Here is a 24726-nt window from a genome sequence, read left to right as displayed (position 1 = left end):
TAAGTGACACCCCACTAGAGATCTCTACTGCACTCCTTGGATCAGCTCAGGACCCGGGGTGGAATTTTGCATCCAACTCTTAACAGCTTCTGCACTGTTCCGGGCTTAACCATCTTGACTCTAGTACCTGCCACCTCCCCCTTCCCCTCACCCTTCCCCGTTGGGGGCCCTGAGTCAGAGGGAGCCAGCAATGGCTCAATGCAGCTGAGGTCCTCCTGGCAGCGGCCTCTCGAGCATGTGAACATCGGCAGAATCAAAGCCGAGAACAGACGCCCCATGCAGCTGCCTCTGAGAAGCTTCAGTGAGGCTCAGGGTCAGGAAAATCTGACTTCCTCAAAGAACCAGAGCTTTGGGGCACCTGGGTGGCTCAGTGGGTTAAAGCCTCTGCCTTCGGCTCAGGTGGTGATCTCAGGGTCCTGGGATCGAGCCCCGAATCGGGCTCTCTCTGCTCAGCGTGGGGCCTGCTTCCCCCTCTCTCTCTGCCTGCTTCTCTGACTACTTGTGATCTCTGTCTCTGTCAAATAAATAATTAAATTAAAAAAAAAAAAAGAACCAGAGCTTTTTTGCTCCTTTATAAGAAAGAACTAGGTAACAGACCATTTCCCTTTTTGCCCTGTCTACCAGGAAGCTCAGAGATGGTATGTTCCCTCATACCTATTGCATATGCTCTGGCTTTTTTTTTTTTTTTTTTTAAATCTTTGGTCTCGTTCCATTCTCCTACCTGATTATTAGCAACGCTGCTTTGAATCTTTCTATAGAGATGGGACATAAAGAAATCCAATAAATATTTACACTGCATTTCTCATCAACAAATCTGTTAACATCACTGCCAGAGCCCAGCTCTGTCCACAACTCTATGAACCTGAACCAAGAAAGTTCCCTCCACATTTTCCTTTCGAGAGCCTCATGCTGCCCCAGACGGCCCAGGGGAGTGATCAGGGCTGGGCCAAGTTGCTTCAGGGAACCTGTGCCAGTCTTTCCAGGTCTGTCAGTGACTTTGGGCAGTGCCTCCAGCCCTTCCCAGGCCCGTACTTCACTACTGACTCGGGGTCCCTGGTTTCGGGGTCCCTCCAAGGCCCCTTTCAGGGCACTCTCCCCTCTCTGGGCTGACGTGAAGAAGGGTCTGACTCCCAGACCCCTCCCTACACTCCCACCCTGACTCCCTCCTCACCCGCGTCCCAAATAACCAGGCCACACACCAGGTTTCAAGTATCTGTCTCTTCCTTTCACTCTCTCAAAAGAAAAAAATAAATAAATTGCAGAAGGCGGCAGCATTTCCAGTCTTCCCCTGGCTCCCAGACGCCCGACCCCCAACCCTTGCCCCCCACCCTCCCTCCCACGCTCCCACTCCCTAGACCCATCCCTCCCCGTTCCCAAAAAAAAAAAAAAATAAAATAAAATAAAACAAAGTAAAATAAAAAGTAAATCCCAGGGAAAAAAAAAAAAGCCACAGTTAGACCTTCCACTCATGCAAACCGGCAAAGAAAAAAGGTGGGGGGCACGTGGAAGGCAGGGGGCCCACAGGAGCGTCCCCCCACTTATCCCCCCAAAAAACCACCTTTGAGAAGAAAAAAAATGGGAAAAAATAAATGCTAAACCAAGGGACCTGGGGAGTTCTGATGGGGGCAGGGGGGCCCCAGGCCTTGCCTCAGGAGGGAGAGGAGGCCTGTGGCCCTGCATCCCTGCATCGGGCTGCTCTTCGAGGGGGCCCTGACTTCTGGAATGTGTGTGGGAGAAGGTGGGGAGGGCAGGTGGCCCCCGCTGGGCTGTGTGTGCGTTGGGGGAGGGCAGGGGCTCCGGTCCTCAGGAGCACAGGCTCGGGACCAGGAGCCCGGCTCCCCCCCCCTCAGACCCCAGGTTCCCGGGGTTCCGGAGCCCAGTTCTGGGGTGCGGGGATACATGCAGGGGAGTGTCCCCCCTCCAGGGCTGGATCCAGTTAGAAAGGAAATAAATAAGAAGGGACGGGAGGGAGGCTAGGGGGCGCGAAGGGCTTGGGCAATTCAGTCCAGACCAAGGGGCCCGCGGGAGGGAGGCGGGGCAAGTCCAGGCCACGCCAGGGCCGGAGTCAGAGTCTCTCTCGGGCCGGGACCCAGATGTAGGGGCCTGAGAGGTCCTCGATGACACGCTTCACCTTGTGGTAGATCTCCTCAAAGCTGTCGCCCTCCACGATGGCTGGGGGCGGGGGAGGGGGGCAGGTAGTGAGGCCGGAGGCCGAGCAAGGGAGCAAGGGTCCCCGCCCACAGGGGTCCCCTTCCCAGCCGCCGCGGCCTCACCTGAGAAGCACTCTGTGAACTCCTGCTCCAGTTTGGTGGCTCTGTCGAAGGCTTTGCGGGCTTGCTCCTCCGTGATGCGCTTATTGATCTCCCTGCGGACAGCCAGAGGCGGCGCCTAAGCTGCCGCCACCGCCTCTCGCCGCCGTCCAGGGCCCCATGAGCAAGGCTCTCTTCTCATCCGGAGCCCGCAGCCGGAGACGCAGCTCCGGACGGCCCCTGGGGCCACGACGGCCACCCCTGGACCCCCCACGACCCATCCCCGCCTGGTGGCGCCGCTCCAGGGACCTCTCAGAGCCTCATCCCTCCTGCCTTCTGCCCGGGGAAGGCTCTCTGACCCCAGCTCCCCTCAGACCCGAAGGCCGGTTCGGCCCACCAGGGGTCTGCCCCGGGGGCTGCTGGGAGCTGTAGTCCTGGCCAGGCCCAGGTGGGAGAGGAAGGGAAAGGCCTGGACTCCCTGCGTGCTCTGGACTCTAGCTCTCAGGGCAGTCCCCCTGCAGGGCTGCCGGAGCTGCTGTCCCGGGGGCGGAGGGGAGAGCTCAGCAGAGGCCCTCTGAGGCCCAGGGCTGCCGGTTGGGGGCTGAGGGGAGGCCCCCTGGGACCATACTCACAGCACATTCTCCAGGGAGCGGGGGCGGATGAAGATGGCGATAGGGTGCAGGTGGGCCGCCTGCAGCCGCCGCACGGCATTGGCCGAGACATCGAGGATGCAGTGCTTCCCCTGGGGGCGGGCAGGGTGGGCGGAGGGGGGCCGGCGGGGGAGGGCAAGGACAGACAGAGGTGCCGGACCGGACACAGGACACAGGACATGGGATGTGGAAAGGTGGGGGATGGGAGGTTGGCCAAAGAGGCAGTGACGTGGATGTGAAAGGACAGGTGAGAAGGGAGTCAAGATGGGAAGGGGTTACGGACAGACAGAGTGAAAGACAGAGAGAAAAAGGAAGGGACAGACAGAGAGGAGAGCGAGGGGAAAAGCCAACACAGGAGGAGGGGGTTGGAGGGAACGAGGGAGGAGTGAGGGACAAGCGGGGGGGGGGGGGGGGCAGAAGATGGGACAGAGCAAGGCCAGAGGGGCGGCAGGGAGCAGGGTGGCATGTGGAGGGCAAGGGACAGGAGAAAGTAAGGGGAAAGGAGAGAGGAAGTAGGAAGGGGGGGCAAACAGGACAGACAGATGGAAGAAACAAGGAGAGACAGGTGGGAGGGAGGAGAGGCAGATGGAGAAAGGAGCCATGGAGGGACAGAGGGCAGGGTGAGGGGCAGTGGGGGGAAAAAGGAGGAGGCAGAGGAGCAGGAGAGGGGGGTGCAGACCCCGGGAAGAGGCCAGGGCAAAGGGCCACAGGGGAGTGGGACAGAAGGAGGGACCAAGTTGGGGAGGCCAAGCCACCAAGGGCAAGGCCGGAGGGAGAGAGGCAAAATGGGGCAAGGAGGAGGGAAGGGGAGGAGAGGGGACAGATGGTGGCAAGGAGTTTGGGGTCAGGAAGCAAGCGAGGGAGAGAGGCAGGGAGAGCAGGCAGTCAGACAGAGTTGCCCAAGAGGAGAAGGAGGTGGAGGAGGGAGTGGAGACCCAGCGGGGAAAGAGACAGAGAGAGAGAGTTAGAGAGAGCTGGAGGGAGGCCATGGGGTAGGGAGAGGGGAGAAGGAAGAGGCTGGGTGCCCGCGGGTCCTACCTGCTCGGCCACCTCCCGCACGGACTGGACGCTCGTCCCGTAGAGGTGGCTGTTGTACTGGCCGGCCTCGATGAACTTATGCGCCTGGATGTCCTTCTCCATTTTCTCCCGGGAGGACACGAAGTGGTAGTCCCGGCCATCTATCTCATACTCCCGCTTGGGCCGCGTGGTATCTGCCAGGAAGGCACGCCACCCCCCAAAGATCTAACCATCCCTCCAGCCTCAAGCCTGCCAGCACCCACCACCACAGTGCCAGCTTGGGGGCTGCTGGGGAGACCACGACTGCAGGGTGGGGGAGGGCAGCACCACCGCCCCCAGCCCCCGCCGGCCCCCTGCCCGGTCCCGACCTGGAACGCGGCTGAGAAGCACCCCTGCTCTGAGAACCCCACGTCCTCCTGCACCCCAACCTCCGCTGGCTGCTCTGCCAGAGGCCCCGCCCCACAGCCCCTGGGCCCCGCCCCCACCACCCTGCCCCACCCCAGGGCCCCGCCACACTCACGGGGTACACAGGATCCAAACTTGTCGGGGAACTCGGAGAGCAGGTCATCATTGGCTCGGTCCTTGGTGGGCCCAAGGATGATGATGGGGCGAGCGTAGTGCACTGAGGACAGAGAGCCAGCTGAGGCGGACCGCGGAGTGGGGAGTGGCCAGAGGCCAGGGCCAGGGGCCGGGGGCCTTACCTTCCATCTGCGTCACCGTCTCGTAGCTCAGAACGGAGTCTTCTCGACCTAGTGGGAGGCAGGGCATCTGCAAGGAGCTCTCAAACAGGTAACTCGAGGGCCCCGTATCACCTTCCTGAGGATATCAAGAGCTCAGGGCTCCCTCACCCTGGCCGGCCCAGATGATCCTACCTACCCTGTGATCCAGAGCTGGAGCCCCAATCCTGTGAAAAGAGAGCAGGCCACGTGGTTGGCAAAGTGCCCCCTGCCATGAGGCCCCCGCTCCTCCCTCCAAGCTTACTCCCCCCACCTACCTTGGCCTTTAACCTTGACCACTCCCGCCGTTCAACCCTGTGGGGGATATGGAGGGATGGGAGGGTAGGGAGATGGCCAGCATGGGGCCCTGCTCCAAAGGCTCGCAGGAGGGACGGTGCCCAGCAGACGGACCTCCAAGGAGTCAGAGGGCAGGCCCAGGCCCTCCCCGCTGCCCCCCAGCCCCACCCCAGGGGCCGCTGGGACCTGAGTGCCTGCAGCAGGAAGCCTACAGGCCCCGGGAGCCTCACCGCCGTTTGCTGGGGATGAAGCCAATGTCATCGGTCTCGCTGTCGGAGTGGACCCGCCGCGCCTGCCACCACTCCTCGTCGCTGGCGTCAATCACATGCAGCACGTCCCCGAAACGGAAGCTCAGGGCCTGGCTCAGGAAGCCACAGTCCTTGGTTTTGTCATAGTCAAACAGGGCCCTGGAGGGTGGGCAGCCAGCGGTCAGAGATGGGCGGAGGCCCCGGACGCCCCGAGACCGTGCCAGGGCCCCCAGACCAGGGCTCTGCAGCCGACAGCCCTCCCACCAGGGTCACAGACTGCGGGGAACCCACGGTGTGTGGACCGCGGTCTGCAGTGCCCGTGCAGAGGACAGCCACAGGGGTGAGAAAGAAAAAGACCAAATTCCGGCCAGGCCAAGGAAAGGAAGGACCACCAAGGCAGCCGCGGGACTGAAGAGGAGACAGTCTGGCAACCCCAGGAGCCAGCGCGGACCAAGCCGGGGAGCCTCTGGAGTCCAGCAGGGAGGGAAGGGCCAAGCCAGACCCGCCTGGAGGCAGGAGTCGAGCGGACAGTTAGCGGCACCCGTCAGCGAGCGAGGAACACGGATTCAGCAAGACCGAGAGCCCGAGACGGAGACCGCGGGGAGCCCAGTTCGGGACGTGTTGAGTGTGAGACGCCCGTGGGACATCCCAGGGGACGTGTCCAGAAAGCAGATGGCCAGAAATGCAGGTCTGGACCTGCGGGAGGAGGTCAGGCCAGAGCGGACTGCGCTGAGGACAGCTATAGCCTCAGCAGGGAGGGGGGAGGCCGTGCGAGCCGTGGGACAGGAGCCCAGCGCGGGGAGGGCAGGGGGCGGGGGAGCCACAGTGCCCATGGTAGTCCACACAGCCTCAAGGCCGCTCTCCGCCAGCCAGTGACCTCTGCGTTGCCAGACTGCGGAGGTTCCGGGCAGAGGGTCAGGGTGACCGGGCCAGAAGGCACAAGGGGTACTCGGCGCGGAGGCTACGTTCCAGTGGCTACGGGTGTTTCAGACTGCCAGCCGAGGCCGCGGAGCCCGCCAGCAGCAGCAGAGCGTGGGCCTGGGTGGGGAGCGGGAGGCAGACGGGGGGGGGGGGGGGGGGGGGGCAGAGAACCAGGAGGGGCGCGGTCTGGGGAAGCGTCCAACCTGATGTAGAAACCCCGTTTGGGGTTGCTCCGCAGGGAGGCAGTCCCCGAGCCCAGGCTGCTGTTCATGAGCTGCTCCCGAAGGTCGTGGATCTTGGCCTCAAATCGGCTGTACTCTGGGGAAGGACAAGAAAGTTCCTGAGCTCCGGCCCAGGCCCACTGCTGCCGAAGCGGCCGGCAGAGGGGACGCCGTTCCCAGGACCATCCTCGCCCGTACGGTGGGGAGCTGCAGGTCTGGTACCTTCTGGTTTATACTGAGCGATGATGGTGACCGTCTGCCCCGCGTTCTTCAAGGCGATGGCCGCCTGCTCGTGGCTGGCACTGCGGAGGTCAACGCCATTCACCTAGGGAGAGGGGAGCGGCTGAGCGGCCGCAGCTGGGGGCCCGGCTCCAGCCCGAGGGGAGAAGGACACAGGGCTGGCCTTCCCTCACCGAGAGGATCTGGTCCCCCTTCCGCAGCTCCCCGCTGAGGTCCGCAGGGCCGCCCGCCAGGATAAAGGAAATGAAGATGCCCTCGCCGTCCTCGCCGCCCACGATGTTGAAACCCAGGCCCGTGGAGCCCCGGTGGATGACGATCCGTCTCGGGTCTCGGGGCACGTCCTCCTCCCCCAGCAGGTCCTTGGCCACCGGGGAGTAGCGCCGAGGGGAGGTTGGGGTCATGGCCGCAGGGTAGTCGGTACCCAGGTAACTGCTGTGACTGATCTCGTTGTCCAGGTGCTGGGAATAGGCTAGAAGAAGACGTGGGAGGAGGCTTGGGACCGAGCTTCAGGATGGGCAGAGCCCACCAGCCCGCCTTCTCCCTTGGGAACCAGGGGAGCAGACTCAGAGGGAGGAGACAGGATTTCGCCAGGGCCCAGGCGGGGCGAAGGGGGCGTCCCATCCCAGCAATGCTGGGGGGGAGGAATTCACGGGGGCTGGCTCTCCCAGGGGGTCGTCCGTTTGAGGGTTACATGTCCTGGGTGTGCCCAGGGTGGTCAGGTCAAGGGAACCATGAATACCAGGCCTTGGGGGCTTGCTTTCAGGTTCTGTTTCTCAAATCTCTTAATCTATAAAATTCCTCTCTCTCTCTCTCCCTTTTTTTCCTTCTCTTGGCCATCATTGGTTGGGAAAACTAGGTCATTTGTCTAATAGAATTTCCCACTTTCTATTAGGCAGATTCTAATGGGGAAATCACGGCTGGCATCTTTGATGGTGTTAACATATGCCTGTTTCTCCTGTAAGCTAGTGATTTGTTCTAGAGACTTCGACAGACTCTAGTTCCATTTTTCTTGGCACAAACACTTCGTAGGCGACGCGGTAGGAAAAAAACAGCTATGTGGCGGGAGGCAAAACTATCTGGTCGTCTTAGGTGAGACTAACTGGCAAAGTTTAAGGTGTGGCCAGCTGACCCCCCCATTATTATCTCCCCAGCAGCCTTTCACCCAGGAGCTTGAATGGCCACTGAGGGTCACTGCCTGGTTCTGGTTTTTTGCTGGGGACAGCAAAATAGGATATTCTACTTTTTTTTTTTTTTTTGGAGGAAGGAGCACTTATCAGGAGGAATTACGCTACAAAAAAGAACCTTCCCTTGGGCCGCCTGGCTGGCTCAGTCGGCAGAGCGTGCGACTCTTGATCTAGGGGTTGTCAGTTTGAGCCCCACATTGTGTGTAGAGCCTAGTAAAAAATAAATAAAAATTTAAAAAATGGGACGTCTGGTGGCTCAGATGGTGAAGCATCTGCCTTCGGCTCACATCACAATCTCCAGGGTCCTGGGATGGAGCCCCACACTGGGCTCCCTGCTCAGCAGAGAGCCTGCTTTTCTCTCTCTCCAATAAATGAAAATCTAAAAAAATAATAGTAATAAAAATAAAAGGCATCTTGCCATTATCAACTGTTTGGTAATTCTGAGGTGTGGTTTGTCCGAAAAAGCGAGTAGACACGCATCCCTCTCTCCCTGCATTTGCCAGGGGTTCCTAATGGAGGGGCCCCTAGCACCCTCCAAGGGTGCCCAATTACTCTCAAGCAACATTATGATCTCACAGACTTTCATATGGTAAATGAGTTCTGACTGACTCGCCAGTAGGAGCCCCTCCTGGGTCTTTAACACAACCCGGCAATCTTGGCTATCTCCATTGCTTTCTAGGCCAAGACTGAGAACTGGCCCCTTCTCCAAGGAGCCTGGGTCCCTCTTGGTAGGATAACTACCATTCATCGCGTTAAGGAAAACATCTGTGTTCCTGGTTTACTACACTTTCACGTGAAAACAGAAGCTGAATTTGCTCCGTCTTTTCCCTGAGTCTAGCTGAAACAATTTTATGATGTTAGTCCCTCGATTATTGAATACAACGAATCGTATTAAAAAGTTTCCCAATACATAGGGTGCCTGGGTGGCTCAATGGGTTAAAGCCTCTGCCTCCAGCTTGGGTTATGATCCCAGGGTCCTGGGATCAAGCCCTGCAGCATCGAGCTCTCTGCTCCGCGGGGAGCCTGCTTCCTCCTCTCTCTCTCTGCTTGCCTCTCTGCCTGCTTGTGATCTCTGTCTGTCAAATAAATAAATAAAATCTTTAAAAAAAAAAAAAGTTTCCCAATACAAAACCACCTGAAGTTTTTCTGGAACAAACCCCACTTTGAGACAGTGTAATTCCCCAACCTGCTGCTGTGTTTGGTCTATGACTGTGTCCCTATAAACTTCCACATCTCTCTTCAGAAGGAACATGAGGCCTATGTTTTCCTTCTCTGATGTTACCTTTGTGACCATTTGAAATGCCCTCATATGACGAAACGTGAACTTTTTTTTATCTTTTTTCTTGTTCAGAAGGAACGTTAAGAATTATCTATTTCCTGAAAATTTGAAAAAAAAGTGAGCCACAAAACTGTCTGGGCCTTGTGCCTCCTGGGGAAGAGACCACGGATGATCTTTTCTAGGTCCTCCGAGGTGACTGATCTTTCCATCTAGGAACAGGAGAGAGAGTTTCTATCTGGCAGTCACCGGGATGTCCCTGGGGGTCACCAGGATGGGCCGTGGGGAGCTGAGAGGGGTGGAGAGCGCTCACAGGTCGTGATGTCTGGGGGAGCGTAGCTGTCACTCAGGTAGGCGTTGCTGGGCTTGGCCACCTTCAGGTAGACCACGTCATATGTGTTCTTCAGGGCTGCCACAGCGTCCTCGTGCATGACATCCTCCAGCCCCACGCTGTTGACCTGGGGCCAAGGAAGGAGAGCTCAGATGGAACCGGAAACACCCCTGAGACAGCCGCGCCGTGGGAACGGTGATGCGGAAGGTGGGGCCTGCCTGGGTCGGGAGGCGAGCCCCAGGTACGGGCTGGCAGAGGGATGGGGGTCCTCACCGCTAGAATCTTGTCCCCGATCTGCAGTCTCCCGTCCTTGTGGGCGGCACCCCCTTCGATGATCTTCGTCACGTAGATGCTGTTATCTCCGGGGATATGCTGGTTCCCTACACCCCCTGCGATGCTGAAGCCAAGACCTGGGTGGCGGGCAGGGCAGAGGTGGGCGCTCTGGGGCCGGGGGGGCGGGCCGGGGAGTAGGCCTGGGGGCGGGGGTTCCAGCTGGGATAGGGGCGGGGACATGCGCTTGGATTACTACCTTTAGGGCCCTTGATGAGCTTGATCTCCACGAGCTTCTCCGCCGGGGGCTTCCGGCGCATGACGTAGAGGCGGACAATGGAGCCTGCCTCCTTGAGGGCCTCCACCGCGGCTGAGTGGGTCACCTCCCGCACATCCACTTCGTTTACGAACAAGATGCTGTCGTTGACCCTGAGGCAGCAAGGTGGGCCTGAGCCAGGGGCTTCGTGCTGCCCCAGCCCTCCCTTTCCAGGGAACCGGCACCCTAACGCCTGTATCCCCTCCCCACCTGAGGCGGCCATCCTGGGCCGCAGCCCCGCCAGGAATGATCTTGGTGATGAAGATGGATGGGTCGTCTCCAATGTGTGGGTTGTCAGTGCCACCTGCGATGCTGAAGCCCAGACCTGAGTTGCCCTGGGCAGGACAAGGGGAGGAGTGTCAGCCCTCCTCCCTGCCCGCTCCAGGCAGGGTGACTGGGGGTGGGAGCGTGCACAGGGGTTGGGGAGCTGTGACCAGAGCAGGAAGGGACAAGGCTAAGAGCCTGGCACCCACAACACACAGGCACAGAGACAAGCACCGACAGGGAGGCAGGGGGAGGGGACCTCGGAGTGGGGAGCCTGCTCACCCTTTCCAATGTGATCTCCTCGTATTCCATCTCCCCCTCTGTCCCGTTCACCTGCAACTCCAGCACGGACCAGAAACACAGCAACAGTGAGACAGACATCCCCGCCTGAGAGCTGGCCCCCACCCTGAGCTGGGACCCAGGCCTTCCCTCTCTCCCTCCTTCCTTCTGCAAGGGCCCCAAAATCTAAACAACTCACATATCCCGGGGCTTCTAGGGTGTCTGTGTTGACAATCACAGGAGGAGAATTGGCCTGTGAGGGGGAAGGAGATGACGAGCTGCCTGAGCCTTGGCTCAAGAGGAAGCCCGTCATCCTCGGGGTGGGGGTGGGGGGTCCCCACCGGCCTGGCTACCCCTTCAGCCTCTTAACCAAGCCTGCTCTCGAACCCCTCAAGGACCCAGCTCAACCTCTACCACAGACATACATGCACCTGGGCCAGGCGCTTGCTGTGCCCAGCCCAGGCCCCCTGCACGTGGAAGGAGGTGTCTGAGAAAGCAGGAAGGGAGGGAGAGACAGCCAGATGGGGGAGCAGCAGATGGTAAAGAGTGGGGGGGGCAGGCAAAGGGGGAGCTTCTCACCGGATGTAACACCTCAGGCTGCCACTGCCTTATGTGCTACACACACCCCAGTGCTTCCATGTCCACCGGGTCCTGCCCCCCCTCCCGGCCCCCCACCTCGTCCCTGTCGGCCTAGATACACCCAGAAACCTTAAGAACCCTCCCTCGGATCTGCCCCTCACCTTCACACACATCTGCCCTAAACCCTGGGTGCCCGGAATCCGGGGTTCCCCCAGCTGTAGGCCCCTCCCTCCCTCTCCCCCACCCGCCAGCCAATCTGCCCCTTCCTCCAAGGACTCTGTTGCCTAGCAACGGTATCTAAGCCCAGCCAAGGCCTGGCGAGACCCACCTCCAGAAGGCCCTGTCGCCAGGACAACGGGAGGGGGGAGATGGGCGTGGCCTAGGGGCGACCAGAGTCCCCAAGGCAGAAGGGACCCGCTAGCCCCGCCTCTCCTGCCCTGGGCCCCGCCCCCCGGGAGTCCGGCGAGAGCAGTCTGGGCTGAAGAGGTTTGTGGGCGCAGCGCATCCTGAACAGCCCCTTCGGCCCTCGCGTACGCCCCTCACCCTACGCAGAGTGCACAGCACGTCAGGAAGGAGGAGTGGTGAGAGACATCCGGGTCCTATCTTCTCAGCTACAACACCCCCCCCCACGCCCTGCTTCATTCAGGAAAGGGTTAAAGTGGGGCGTGCCCCGGTCCTGACGTCAGTCGCCTCCACGACGCAGCAGGGTCTCTAGGCTCTGGGGCGGGGCCAGCTTCAGCCGGTCCTAGGGGCTTCCCCAATTGCCAGGGCAACCGAAGCCCCGTCTCCCTGGCAATGGGGGAGGTGGCCAAGCGCTTCCTTCCGGGGTCCCCAACCTGTCTCCTCCTTAAACCAATATTTATTTGGAGCCTACCAAGCGCAAGGCGCTCGTCCCGGATTCCCCAGACTCTTCCATCCTCCCCTCCTCTCTCCCACCGCGATTTCTCAACACCACACACTGCTTCTCAAGCTCCGTCACAGATCTCATTTCGTACCCCTCCATCTACTAACGCCACCAACCTCTGACCCTTCCAATCTCAGCAAACGCTGTTATCCAACCAATGGCCACTGACTGCCAAATCTCATTCCACACGGCCAGTCTCCATCCCACAGCCCATCCTCAATCCCCCGCCCATCGCTAGCCTAGAGCCTCCTTCCCCAGAAGCCTCCTCCTCAGCTACCTTCATCTGCCTCCCACCCCTCTTTCTACAGCATCCCACACCCTCTACCCGTATCCCTGTCCCACACTGCAGTTTCCACCTTCCAAAGCAGCCCTTGTCCTCTGCCCACTTTCAGTCCCTATCGCCACACCAGCCCCATTCCCCCTCAGTGTCCATCCTAAGTTCTGACTTCCTGGAGAGATCAGCACCACTCTCCCTCATCCCAGCTTCAAACCCTCCAGACTGTCCCCAAATCATGATCCTTCATTCTCAACTCCCTCTGCAAACCAAGGCTTCTCCTGTCCCCCAGCTCAGGCCTGGTCCCCAGAAGATAGCCAGCTGGCTCAGGGCCTCCAGCCAGTTCCCTTGCTTCCTGAGTCCCGATCCCAACACTCACTAGGCTGAGCCCACTACCACCTGGCACACCTCCCTCTCCCACGCCCCTCCCCAGGGACATCATGGTCCCATCCCACAAAGAGCATGTCTGGTCGGCCTTCCTCGACTCCCTGGCTCACAGCACATTCCATGCTGTCTTCTCTCCTCCAGGGCCTTCCTTCTGGTCCCTTCCATCAGCTCTTTCTGGGCCCTGACTTCATAGCCTTGCCCTGTCCATCCCCTGCCCCCAAGGCCTCTGACCCTTTCGTGGTCTCCCCATTCTGCTCCAGGCCACAGAATGGTTTCCCTTCCCTCAGAACTCCTCCTCACCCCAGAACCTTCAGCCGCCCCCTCCCTGCCTCCTCATCCACAGGCTCAGAAAACCTCCTCTGGGTCTCCTCTGGCAAAATGTCAGCAGCCTCCCCCTCCCCCTGGCATCCCACAGGATTCTGGAATCCCACCCCTGCCCCCATAGCCCGCCTGCTGTCTCCCTTCCTCCCCATCCTGTGCCCCCACAGGAGGAGACTGAAGGGGAAGCAGCAGCGGAGTGGGCTGGAAAAGGGAAGGTCCCAGAAACAGGGTCTCCCAGGGGACCAGAGATGAAAAACATAATGTGAGCACCAGGGAGGAGGAGATGGGGAAGGAAACAGGTGGTGGCGAGCAATAATGGGGGACAGGAGGGACCCGAAGAGGAAAAGCGCGGTGGGGGAAGGATGAGAGAGAGGGGTGGCTGGAACGGGGAGAAGGACCAGGGAAGGGCAACTGGGAGAGGGAGAGCTGGCAGCCAGAGCAGGAGGACTGAGCAGCGTGGAGGGCCTGAGCTGGGGCTCGGGGAGGGAGCAGGAGAGTGCGTGGGAGGAAAAGAGAGAAAGCATCCAGAAGCAGCAGCCAGCCAGCCAGCCAGCCAGCGGGAGGGAAAGGCAGGGAGGAGGGGAGCAGAGGCTGGGGCCAGGACTGAAGCAGAAAGGCCCCACGACTGGGAGCCTCCGACCAGACAGATGGAAAGGGCTGGAGACTCGGGGACACAGAGAGCCAGGCCCAGAGGCCGGAAGTGGGGGGAGGAGGCGGACGAGGGACTAGAGCAAATGAGGGCAGCAGAAGCTGGGAACAGAGCTCAGGCCACAGAAAACAGAAATGGAGATGGGGGTGTGAAGGAATGCAGAGGGCCTGGGGTGGGAGGCATCCTAGGGGCGCACATATCTCAGCACACACGTGCATGCACACACTCAGGCACACGTACCCTGGCTGTAAGCTCTACACCCACTCCCACTGGTCTGGCCTGTTTCTCCTGGGTGGGAACGAGGTGTCTCCGGCCCCCCCAAGGGCCCCCTCCCCAGGCCCCAGGAGCCCAAGCCCCAGGCGCCCCGTCCCAGCCTCCTCCCAGCTACAGCTCTCGCCCTACCGGCCCTTGTGGGTGGCTGGCGCTCCGAGGCTCCAAGGGCCGGCTGCACTGGGGAGGGGGCCACCTGAGTCTCCTACCTTGAGGGGAGTGAGGTGGGCGTGGCCCACGACCCCGTGGACGGCCTCGAGGTGGGACAAGTTCCTCTCCGCCACGTGCATCAGCTCGGGGGCGTTTACCTGGTTGGGGAGGTGGGCCGGGCTGTGCTCCAGAGGGGGCGTGTCTTCATCTTGGTAGCGGTATTTCTGGGGATGGGGACGGAGGCGTCACTGGGGCTGGCCCAGGGCTGCCAGGCTGCCTGCCCGGCGGCCTCCTCTGCCCCCACCCCTGCCAGTGCAGTGCGGAAGGCCCCGGGGCCTGACCAGTTCCTCCCCCTCCCTCTCCTCCAGCCCCATTGGCTCCCCACTTTCCACCCTCCCCCAGCCCCTCTCCAGCTAGGCCACCACCGCTCCACAGGCTGGGCCGCCACCGCTCCCCTCGGTGGGTCCCAAATCCCAGCCCCTCTCCCCAACACCCCCCTGCGCACCCTCCATGTCCCAGGGCCCCGCCTTCCACCTGGCACACCCCTCTTCCGGCCTCCTTTTCTCCAGCCCCACCCAGGCCTTCAGGTTCAAGTCCCTGCCACATCCATTGAGGGCCCTCTGACACTCTGTATGCCCCATTACAACGCCCATCCCCAACTTCTCAGCTTCCCGAGGCATCTTCACCCCACTCCTCGCGTCTGTAAGCTCCCTCCTCCATACTCAAGCTCCAGCACCCTCCCCCCAACCCCATCTCACTCCCATCCCACCCACCGGGCCTCAGTCTCCCCAATGCAGCCTCTACCCCAGGAGTGACTGGCTCTCCAGCACTGGTGGGCCAGAGGCAGGGACTGTAGTCAGGCCCTTGGACTAGCAGGTACTTGGCATCAGCCCCTCAGGCAGGACAAAGCTAAACTCATCCAGCTCGTCTTCCACCGGCCCCACTGGTTCCCAAGTAGTCCGCAAAGGGGCCCCCAGGCGTCTGGCCCCATCCCTACAAACGCCCACAGCCCAGCCAGCTAATCGGATATACTAGAAGGGGATGGAGAAGGCAGGGAGAGGAACGGAGGTAGTAGGGCTCAGGAGGGGGGCAGGGATGGGTGTCTTTCCAGGTTGACTGACTGGGGAAGGGGGCAGAGCCCGGAGTCTCAGAGTCCATTCCTAGTCTCCCTATGGCTTTTAGGGGTGCGAGACTCAACATGACCCCTGACTCCCTTCCCAACTAACCACCAGTCATCTCATCGGACTCCTACGCTAGCTTAACAAGGATGCCAGTAAATGAGATTAACTGGGGCCCAGAGAGAGAGGAAAAGGACAGCCGGATACAGCACTGAAGGGCGGCAACCCTGCCTGGGTCTTCCCACACCGGCCTCGGTCCTCACACTATCCCCCTCCTCAAAAGCCAGCCCCCACAGAAGCAGACCCTCCTGAAACTCCAAGCTCAGGGAAGGAGGAGGAGGGTACCACAGGCACGGCTCCCCCAGAGGCGGGAGAAGACAGAAGACACCCCCCTACACACACACCCCCCACCCCACCGGACACACAGGTAAAAGAAGGCAGAAATCCCCTCTCAAGAAAAACATCTGAAAAGCTGAGCACCCCAACCCTGGGAGGGCAACAGTTACAAGATCCAACTAGAGGAAGCTTATCAAGGTCAATGCCTGATGCTCAAGCAAGATTCTGAAAATGAAAATTCGGAGGATGTAACCCAAGTTCAGCCATAGCTGGGGGCGGGCAGCAGAACAGGTTTGGGACATGCGGCCAGCCACAAGCCTCTCCCACCCAGGACAGAGACGTGAGAGACGAGAAGTTCCCCTAAGAAAGAAAACAGGGGCTCATCACGATACACTCCGTTTTCTGGGCCACAGACTTGGAAAAAGAATCCTGAGCTCCAGGTTTCAAGACCAGCCTTTGGGCGCAAAAAGTAGAGAAGGAGGAAAAGCGAAGGGGCGGGGAGAGTAAGCTGAAAAGCGCCCCCCACCCCCGCCCCAGAGGCTGGGCCATCTTGGATAACGGAACCCCACGACCTGAAGGAGGGTGTTCACTGCACACCCTGAAACGGTGGTCTGCAGCCTGGATGGTGCCCCAGAACTGGGGGTCCAGGGGAAAGGGGAAGAAGCAGCTCCCGTCTGTACTTCCCAGGAGTCCCATAACCTTCCTGGTCCTGAGGCAGGGCCCAGGGGGGCAGCTTCCAGTTTCTCCAAGACTGGGGAGGGTTCAAACCCCCTGCCCCTCCACTTTCAGCCCACCTCACAGGGAAAAATCCCTGAACCTGATGAAGAAATGTCAGGATGCACATAAAGCACATGGGATCGCAAAAATTCATTGTTTATTCTAGAGAGTAAATGAAGGTAAAATTTTATCCCAGTGAGACTGCAGACACCTCTCCCTGCCCCCAATCCCATGGGGGTGGGGGACTGTCTAGGACTGGGGAGGAGACTCCCCTGCATTAGAAGACCATGTGAGGGAAATGGGGTACAGGTTTCAGAATGTGGCTGAAGGAGGTTAGGGCCCATGTTCAGTCCTGGGAAATTTTCAGATAACTACATGTAGTAAGGGTTGGGGGGGGGCAGGGAGGAAACGTCTGGAGGGGTGGGGCGAGGGTAATTCCCAAACTGGGAGGTGGGGGATCCGGGTCAGCACCCCTTGGTCCCAGATTACAGGACCACAGAAGCAGGACAGGCAGGAAAGGAGGGTCCCCTCTTTTACCCTACTGGGACTCAGCCGCAAGGGCTATAGCTCAGATGCCATTGGGACCAAGTCTGAACCCCCAACGTGTCAGGGCATAGGCAAGTAAAAGGCCTGGGGATCCCTGTTGTTCCTTCCCCTTGGTCCTCTCATCACTGGAGCCCCAGCTGTACAGAATGACCTGGAACCGGGGCTTGCACCCCCAAAATAGAGGGGTGTCAGTGAAAGCGGGGATGTGGATAAGAGGGGCGACCCGCTGCCCCTGTCCGCGAGACACTGCAACCCAGAGACCCCGCGCCAAGCAGAAGGAAGAGCGACAGCACTTGAAGCTTGCACCCTGAGATTTGGGGGGTCCGGGAAGAGGGGAGCGGGGCCGGAGCCCGTACCGCGGCACGTACCACGCAGAGACACATGGAGGCGAATCTGTTCCGAGCCGACATGGAGAAGGGGAGGGGGACTGAGGGGAGGGGGCGGGTGGGAGAGCAAGGGTCCCAGGGTTGGGGGAGGGGGAGGGGCAGAGGGGCGGGGGCTGCGGCGGACGCGGCGACTGGAGGCTGCGGCCGGAGGGGGGGGGACGGCGCCTGCGCAGTGCGGGAGAGCGTCACGATGGGAGCGTGGGGGTGAGGGGAGACCCTCTTAGCCATCAACTTCCCAGGTTCCAGCTGTTTCTCTGTGGACTTCGCCTTCCACAGGACACGCCTATTCCGACCCCTCTACGGACTGACCAGTTTACAGATAACAGTTCTCACCTAATCTCCTGCCCCGGAAATCACCAGGCCCATAACGACTCCCAAACCTCCCCGGGCCACTCATCTCCAGCCGACTCCGATGTGCGGGAAAGCAGCAGCACTTCTGCCTCACTGCAGAGGGACCCCCGGAGGATCGAAAATGCCTCCCACAAGCCCCTCCCCGCTACCTCCCCAAACAGGGTTATTACTGCGGACAGCACCCCCCCCCGCCCCCCCCCCCCCCCCCCCCCCCCCATGCCGAGACATCTATTCTAACCTGCAGCCCAGCCCCACCTGCCAGCCAGGCGACGCTCTTCAAGCGTTTACGGACCACCGGTGCTGGTCGTCCTCTCGAATGTAACTGCCCTTTAAATCCTCCCTTTCAAAATCATATCCCCTAATCCGCCCACAGAGACCTTGAAATTAGTGCAAATACTAACCCTGCTCTAATGCAAACATCCAAATAAACAGTCTTCAGACGCGTTTGGGGTCCCTGTCCAAATAAATCCCTGCACATAATGAGATACTCCTGATTTTCCAGTATGCCCGCCCGGGATACCACCGGAGGGGCCCCTGGCTGGCTCAGTGGAAAGAGCGTGCAACTCTTGATCTCGAAGAGTCGTGAGTTCGAGCCCCACGTTGGGAGTAGAAAGTACATAAATAAGCAAATAAACTTAAAGAAACTTAAAATTATCTATATCTACATGTATCTCACCAGCCATCAACTTCTGGGAGTCCTTAATGTATCTTAAAGCTTGACCCTCCACATTCGATTGCAGTCTCTTCAATTTATTTCCAAACCTTTAAATTAGGAAATACTTCCCTATCCCTTTCTTTCACGTCTCAAGTTCATACAGTACTTCTCTTCCTTTCTGGCTGCCCTTCCCACATCTCAACATCACCTTCATGATTCTGAATTCCAACTTTGTTAGGAGAATGCTCCCAAATATATCTATCTCCCCCACCTCCAAGCTTCAAAAAACATTCACCCAAAGTAAGATTTGGCCTGCAATTGGCTGTGACCCACAAATCTTCCAGAACGCCTCAAAACGACTGCCCCTGAGGTTTGCATTTTCCCGCAAACGACTAACCCTGAAAGCACCTCTTCCAAATGTCCTTCCATTAAACGCCCACCTTCCCGGCTCTTAGAGCCCAGCGAGCAGTCTCCTCAAATTTGTCCCTCGGGCTTCTTTATAATGCCCACAGGACAGAGAGGATGGACTCAGAGGCCCCAGAACCTCGCCTATGTCCCTCTCTTCCCGTTGATCAGAATCTGCTGGGTGCGCCCCCAAGATGACCCCCAGCGCCCTAGTTTCATGTCTGGCTGGAATGCTCGCATCCTTCGGAGGTTGCCCAAGCGGAAAGGAGCCAACTTGAAATTCCTTCTAGAATAGAAAATGCACAGGCCCCGGTTCTCCGCCAGCGGGCGCTGTGGCCCCTGAGACCCTCCCCTACCCCCCATTTCCTTTTTCCCTCCATTTTCCGTTTCCCTGTTGCCTGGCAACGCAGCAATCAAGGACTTTGCTGTCGCCTAGCAACCGTCTCCCTGGAACAGAGAGCTGAGGTAGGAGGTTGTGTTCTGATGAAATCTGAACAGGCCTCCATCTTAGGAAGACTGAGACGTCAGACCGCCCAGCCCTCGGATTCTCCTTCTCTCTTCTCCAAAGACCCCCCGCATCCCGCAGTTCCTTAGACAACAGGCCCCTCAAACCCCGTCTCCTGTCGGCACAGGGGACCAGGCCACGCCCCTGCCGGGTCAGCCCCGCCCTCACTTCGGTCAGGTTACCCCGCACTCAGGCCCCGCCCCTTCCCAAGGGCTGCTGCCCGCCTCCCTCGACAGAGTAAGCCAGGCCCCGCCCACCTCCCCCCCATCCAGGAGACCACGCCTCCGTCCACTTCCCGCCCATTCGCTCCCCCGGCCTCGCCCACACTGCCCCTCCGCCACGCCCCTGTCCGCCAATGAATGAGGCCGTTGGCCATCCTGCCCCGCCCCCGGCTTCCCGCCCGGGCCCAATGAGGACCACCCGGAGGGTTTAACCGCTTCGCCTCCGGGGCTCGGGCCCAAAGCCCCCGGTCTTTTCCCGCTTTCCCCCCTCCCCCCCCGGTTCTGCTCCGCCCTCCGACACCCGCGCCCGGCCCTCAAGTCCGCCACGCAACTTCAGTCGTCGCCGGTTGCCATGGCAACGGCGGCAGTAGCGCGGGGAGAAGGGGGAGGGACGGGGGCGGAGTGGGAGCGAGAGGTTCTCCGAGCCCGACGCCGGCGAAGACCCCGGCGCGGAGTAAGACGAGGCGATCGCTAGGCAGGCGGGAGCACGACGCGCGGGGCCTGGCGCGGGCCCTCCATAAATGTTCCCTAAATTACTGCGGCAGGAATCTAAATATAGGCGATGAAAGATGGAGGACTCCCAGACGGGGCTGGGAAGCCTGAGACCGCAAAGCCTGGGCACCCCCGACCCCACCCAGCACGTTGGGCGCGGGGGGCGCTGCGGGGCGGGGGGGGGGGGATGGGGAAGCAAGTGCCTCGTGCCCCCTGCTGGCTCCTCCCGGGCTACCCTCCGCTGCCCTGAATACAGAGGGACCACAACTCCCAACAGCCCCATGGACAGCAGGCCCCTTACACCGAGGGCTCTTGTGCCTCAAGGCCTTATGGGAGTTGGAGTCCCCGTCATCCCGAGACTGACAAGTTTTCCGGCCAAGGAATGTGGCAAGCCTGGGTCTCCTCCACGCCTCTGTAAAACCCCAAAGGCATGATTGATCCTCTCTGCGCAAGGCTCCTTCCCTCGGGGATGCTCGCCGTGGGCTCCATCGAAGAAGTAGGAGTCTGGATGGGAGGCGAATAAGCTCCCCCTCCCAGAAGAGCCTGCCAGCCAAGCAAGCCCCTCACCCTCGCTCGCGATCGCGTGTGCGTTCACATGTTGGAAGCAGAGCCCACACATTCCAACTGGCTTTCTGGGTACACCTGAGCACAGGGTACCACAACCAGGGAACCTAAGGCTGAGGGGCAGGCTAAGGGCAGGAGACGGGAGAAGCAAAGGACCAGACAGACATTAAGGAGACCAGGCCCGAGTAAGGGAGGCATGAAAAATCCACTGACACTCCAGGGAACAGGGGAAGCAGGAGCCTGGGGAGGAAGCCTGGAGCCACAGAACTCGGGGGGTTGGGGACAAGCAAGTAGCCCGAGAGGGCGAGGGGACTCGGGACCCAAAGGTCCTAGGGCTCCAGTCTCTTGCATCCATTGCTCACACGTGCACGATGCATGTGTACACACATGTGTGAGTTTGTGGCAGGGAACATGTGTGTCCTCAGCTCCCTCCCCTGAGAAGCTGCAGTTCCCACTAAATATAACCCCCTCCCCAGCCTGTGACTCACCCGGACCCCGCCTCCGGCCCCCACTTCCTGTCCCACCCCCCAACCCCCAGCTGCCTGCCACCCGCCCAGGCCTCCCTCCACACACCAGGCATCCAGCTTGCCAGTCCCAGAGTCTCACAGCCAAGACCTAGGTATTCTGCACCCCACCAGGAGCTCGCCTGTGTTCCCCATCCAAGATCTGCCCTTTCCAGGCTCCAGCCACAGGGACACCCTCGTCCAGTCCTCTGCCACTTGCTACCAGCTCTGCCCTCCTCCAACTCCTTTTCACCCTGGTAACCTGAAATCCAGGTGTCCTCCCCCACCTTGATCCCCTGTGTCAGGAGTAAGAGGAACATTCCCCTCCATCTTCTCCATCTTCTTCTCTTCCCCTTCTCCTCTTCTCCTCTTCCCCCTCTTCTCCCTCTTCCTCAACAAGGGGTGGATACAGTGTGGGAGGAGACGGGGACAGTAAGCACCTGCCTGGGCCACCCCCAAATTCTGCACCACCCACCTGCTCCCCCTCCTCAAATCCCCTGTCTCCCAAAAGCTCTCCTCCTCCTCCTCCTCAGGGTCTGGCAACCTGGGCTGCTTCTTCTCCCTCCCATGGGAGTATCCCAGACCCTCGCCTCACCTGGTCCATTCCCTCCGGGGATCCTATGTCAGGCCCTAGCCCTCTGACAACTCCCAACTAAACCCATTCTGTAAGATCAAACCCTAAATGACCAGTTCCCTGTAATTGAGCGTACCCCGAAATGTATCTACCACAAGATGCTTGCTCTGTAGGTTGAAGGCCCACCCCTTCTCTGCCCGCCGACACCCCCAGACCATTCAGGCACAACCAATAATCGTCTATCCCCATGCCAAGAGCCCCCTGAAACTGGACAAGACACCTGGAAGCCAGTTTGTTGCCAAGGAGGGCAGAGGACCCCCCTCACACAGTCCACCTTCTAACATACAAGAGCAGGGCTCCCCTGCGAGCCAGGCTTCTCCTTAGATAAGTCCCCTCCAACATCGTTGGTGAACCCCAAAACCCATTAGCCCCCCAAACCACAAAACAGCCCAAATTTTCCATTTCTCTACAGGTACAAAGGGATCACTCCAGGGGGCACCTGTGGCCAAACCCAGCATTATCTCAGATGTGAACCCCAAAACTAAACCATGACCCCCAAATGCATCTTTTGATGCTGTCGCTCCAGGGCCCCCAGCCTGAAATGAGGCCTGCCTAACCCTTCCCCACAAACTCATACCCTCCTCCCAGGGCAAAGCCCCCCCCATCATGCTTACCTTGGTTGTCACTATACAGAGACAGTCCATGTTGGGGGGGCTGGCCGCGGCGGCGGGTAAGGGGCTCTGACTTCATCGGAGTTTCGTTCCTCCCCTCCGTGGGTTCTCACCCCTCCCCCCTCCGCACCCCACTTTTGCAGGGGGGGCCAGGATGGGGGGAGGGGTGAGAGGGGAAAGAGGGGGTTGGAGAAGGGGAGGGGAGGGGAGCGTGGGAGGGAGGGGAAGGGGGCCCTAAAAGGGGTCCCCAATGGAGGGGAGGGGGCTTGGGGAGCACACCCCGATTCTCAGGAGGGGCGGGGGCACCGGGGGCTGGCAGCCCCGGAGTTCGGGGGCTGGGGCATGAGCTGGGGTGGGGGTGGGGAACTGGATTTCGGGGAGCCCCGGGGGAGGGGGGGGTCTTGCCTAACGGCCAGGGGCTAGGGGCCGTGGCGGGGGAGTGGGGTGGGGGGGTCGGAGGCGGCAGCGGCCGAGGGAGCCGTGGAGCCGAGGAGGGAAGGGGAGAGAGGAGGAGAGAGGAAGCAGGGGGAGGGAGGGAGGGAGAGAGGAGCGAGGATGGGGGGGTGCCTTGGCAGAGTTAACTGCTTCAGTGCCGGCAGGAACCCGGATAATGGGAGAGGAGAGGAGAGCAGCAGCAGAGGCCCTGAGGCAAAGATGGAGGCCTGGCCAGGCACCAGCGCAGACGACAGAGATCAGGAGGATGACTCCTGTTTCTCAGAGGGGGAAGCACCCCGCAGTGGGGCTGGGAGCACCCATGCTCCCTTCAGTCCTGGGGCCCGGCCCTGGCAGGGGGCAGGGCCTGAGGGAGGGGCTGGCAGGAGGGACTCCCTGGGGGAGGGGAGGGGCGAGCCATCCCTCAGGAGGTCTGAGAAGTGACTGTCCTGGACTCTTCAGTGTCCTCAACTGGGGCCCAGGAAAGGGGGGAAGCAGGAGGCGGGGGTGGGGGGGGCAGTGGAGAGGGCATTCTCTGCACCCCAGACTCAGGAGTTTGCCCTCAGGGCCCCCAAGTCGCCCAAGCGAGCTCAGTCATCCCCTGCCTGCCCGCTCCCTGAGGACGGGGCCCCACCTCACCCCCTTACCTGGCTCTCCGAGATGCAGGCCTCATAATAGTCCAGGATGTCTGTCACCAGAACAAGCTGAGTTACCCTCCCCCACCCCTGCCTCCCAGGCCACCCCTGCCACCATCTCGCCTCCTGGTGTCTGGCTTGGGAGGAGCACTTCCAACCACGGCAGCTGGATCCTGAGGGAGGACACTCTAGACTCCTGACCCCTGCGTAGACCCCCCCTCCCCCCGCTTGCCCCATACCACCTGCTCGCTCCCGACCAGCCCCCAAGTTCAGTCACTGCCCAGGCAGGCCCAGGCCACCCTTTCCACCACTGCCCCTCAGAGAATTGGGGCTACTCACCCAGCAAGGCCTGGAAGAGGTCACTGTGCAGCACGGCAAGGAGAGGGGGTGCCCATCGCAACAGTGGGGGGGCCAGGAGCCAGAGGGCTGAGCGGGGGGCTGGCGAGATGCAAGCAAGGGACGAGTGGGACAAGGAAGAGACAGAGGGACCAGCACACTCACTCACCTTCCCCAGCCTGTGCTCTTTCGACCCACATTCTATGGGAAGGTTCAGGAGAAGGGTCCCCGAATCCCAGCCCCAACCCCACCCCACCCCGCCCCGCTCAGCCCCCAGGCCTTTCCTCCACAGAACTCTCGAGTTTCACCTCTGGGTCTCTCGGACATCTCTCCCCTCTGACTTTAATCTCCCTAATCCGATGGGTTGGAGCTGAGCTGCCTCCCCACCCAGTTCTAGCTGTTAGCTCAAGTGGGCAGTCCCACCTTCCCCTGGTGCCTCACAAGCCGTCCCCTCTCCCCAAAGCCGGGGGGTGAGTTTGCTACACTTCCCAGAGGGGCTGGGGGACCAGGTTCACCTCCAAGGAGGCTCCTGCAGCCCAAAGGAAAGGCAGGTGAGTCCAGATCTCTCCTCTTGGATGTGTCCCCAGTGGGTGGCAGGGCGGAGGTATAAATCACCTGGGATTCCTTGGCCTAGAGCTAGAGAAGTAGGTGTGTGTGTGAGGAGTGGAGGGGACGAGACTGCCTACAGGTCCTCTGGGGCTGGGAAAAATCCAGTGTCAGAGATCTAGCCTGAACACATGGTCTCAGGAAGGAACCAGGGAAGAGAGAGACGTTGGGGAAGATCTCAGAGGCTCTCAAGGCGAGGCACTGAATTTGCGGGCTCGGAGAGGGTCCTACTGTGAAAACTCAGCTGTTTCCAAAGTCAGTGACACCTCCCATGTCTCAGGACAATATACCTGGTTCCCCCCGCCCCACCATGTCCCTCCTTTTCGTGTTGATGGTGATGGATTCCACAAGGGACCCCAAAGGGTCGCCTTTCCCTCCTCTGCCTCTGGCATCTATCTTAACTTCTTCCTTCCCATCTCTTCCTGCCGACTCCACCTGGAAGTCCTTCTCCTGGTCTAGCCTCCATCCCTCAGGCTGCAGTCGCCTAAGCTCCTCCCTCTTCCGCCCCAGCCTATCCCTTCACCCTCTCCGAGGGCTACATTTTCGTTCGGACCGGCGGGATGTAGGCGTCTGGGGAAGACGGGGACGTTTGGAGATCGCCCTAGGTCAACCAGAATGCAGGGGCTGGGGGGCGCTCCGGAACTACGGCTCCCAGCATGC

General features: G+C 60.3%; 1 protein-coding gene across 11 annotated transcripts; it reads right to left on the bottom strand.

Moving 5' to 3' along the window:
* Positions 1-1353: 1353 nt before the first annotated feature.
* On the bottom strand, positions 1354-23562 carry DLG4 (discs large MAGUK scaffold protein 4). Of its 11 annotated transcripts, none has more exons than XM_047708488.1 (21): positions 23464-23562; positions 23137-23177; positions 14073-14237; positions 10679-10732; positions 10483-10542; positions 10147-10271; positions 9880-10049; positions 9624-9760; positions 9333-9477; positions 6733-7028; positions 6542-6644; positions 6302-6416; positions 5160-5336; positions 4911-4947; positions 4793-4820; positions 4618-4665; positions 4437-4538; positions 3938-4110; positions 2882-2991; positions 2274-2365; positions 1356-2172 (listed from the first exon to the last, which is right to left on the bottom strand). In XM_047708488.1, the coding sequence occupies exons 3-21, from the start codon at positions 14151-14153 to the stop codon at positions 2066-2068; spliced, it is 2160 nt and encodes a 719-aa protein (XP_047564444.1). In that variant the 5' UTR covers positions 14154-14237; positions 23137-23177; positions 23464-23562; the 3' UTR covers positions 1356-2065. The 11 variants fall into 11 exon arrangements, 10 of the variants coding, with proteins under 10 accessions (XP_047564440.1, XP_047564444.1, XP_047564438.1 ...); XM_047708482.1 differs by having other exon boundaries at positions 14172-14237; positions 23464-23554; XM_047708483.1 differs by having other exon boundaries at positions 10483-10533; positions 14172-14237; positions 23464-23554.
* Between the last annotated feature and the right edge of the window lie 1164 nt (positions 23563-24726).

The sequence above is a fragment of the Lutra lutra genome, chromosome 16 (genome assembly GCF_902655055.1).
Source record: "Lutra lutra chromosome 16, mLutLut1.2, whole genome shotgun sequence".
Classification (NCBI taxonomy): Eukaryota; Metazoa; Chordata; class Mammalia; order Carnivora; family Mustelidae; genus Lutra; species Lutra lutra.
Note: the sequence above shows the minus strand (reverse complement) of the source record. Positions and strands in the feature narration are given on the sequence as shown.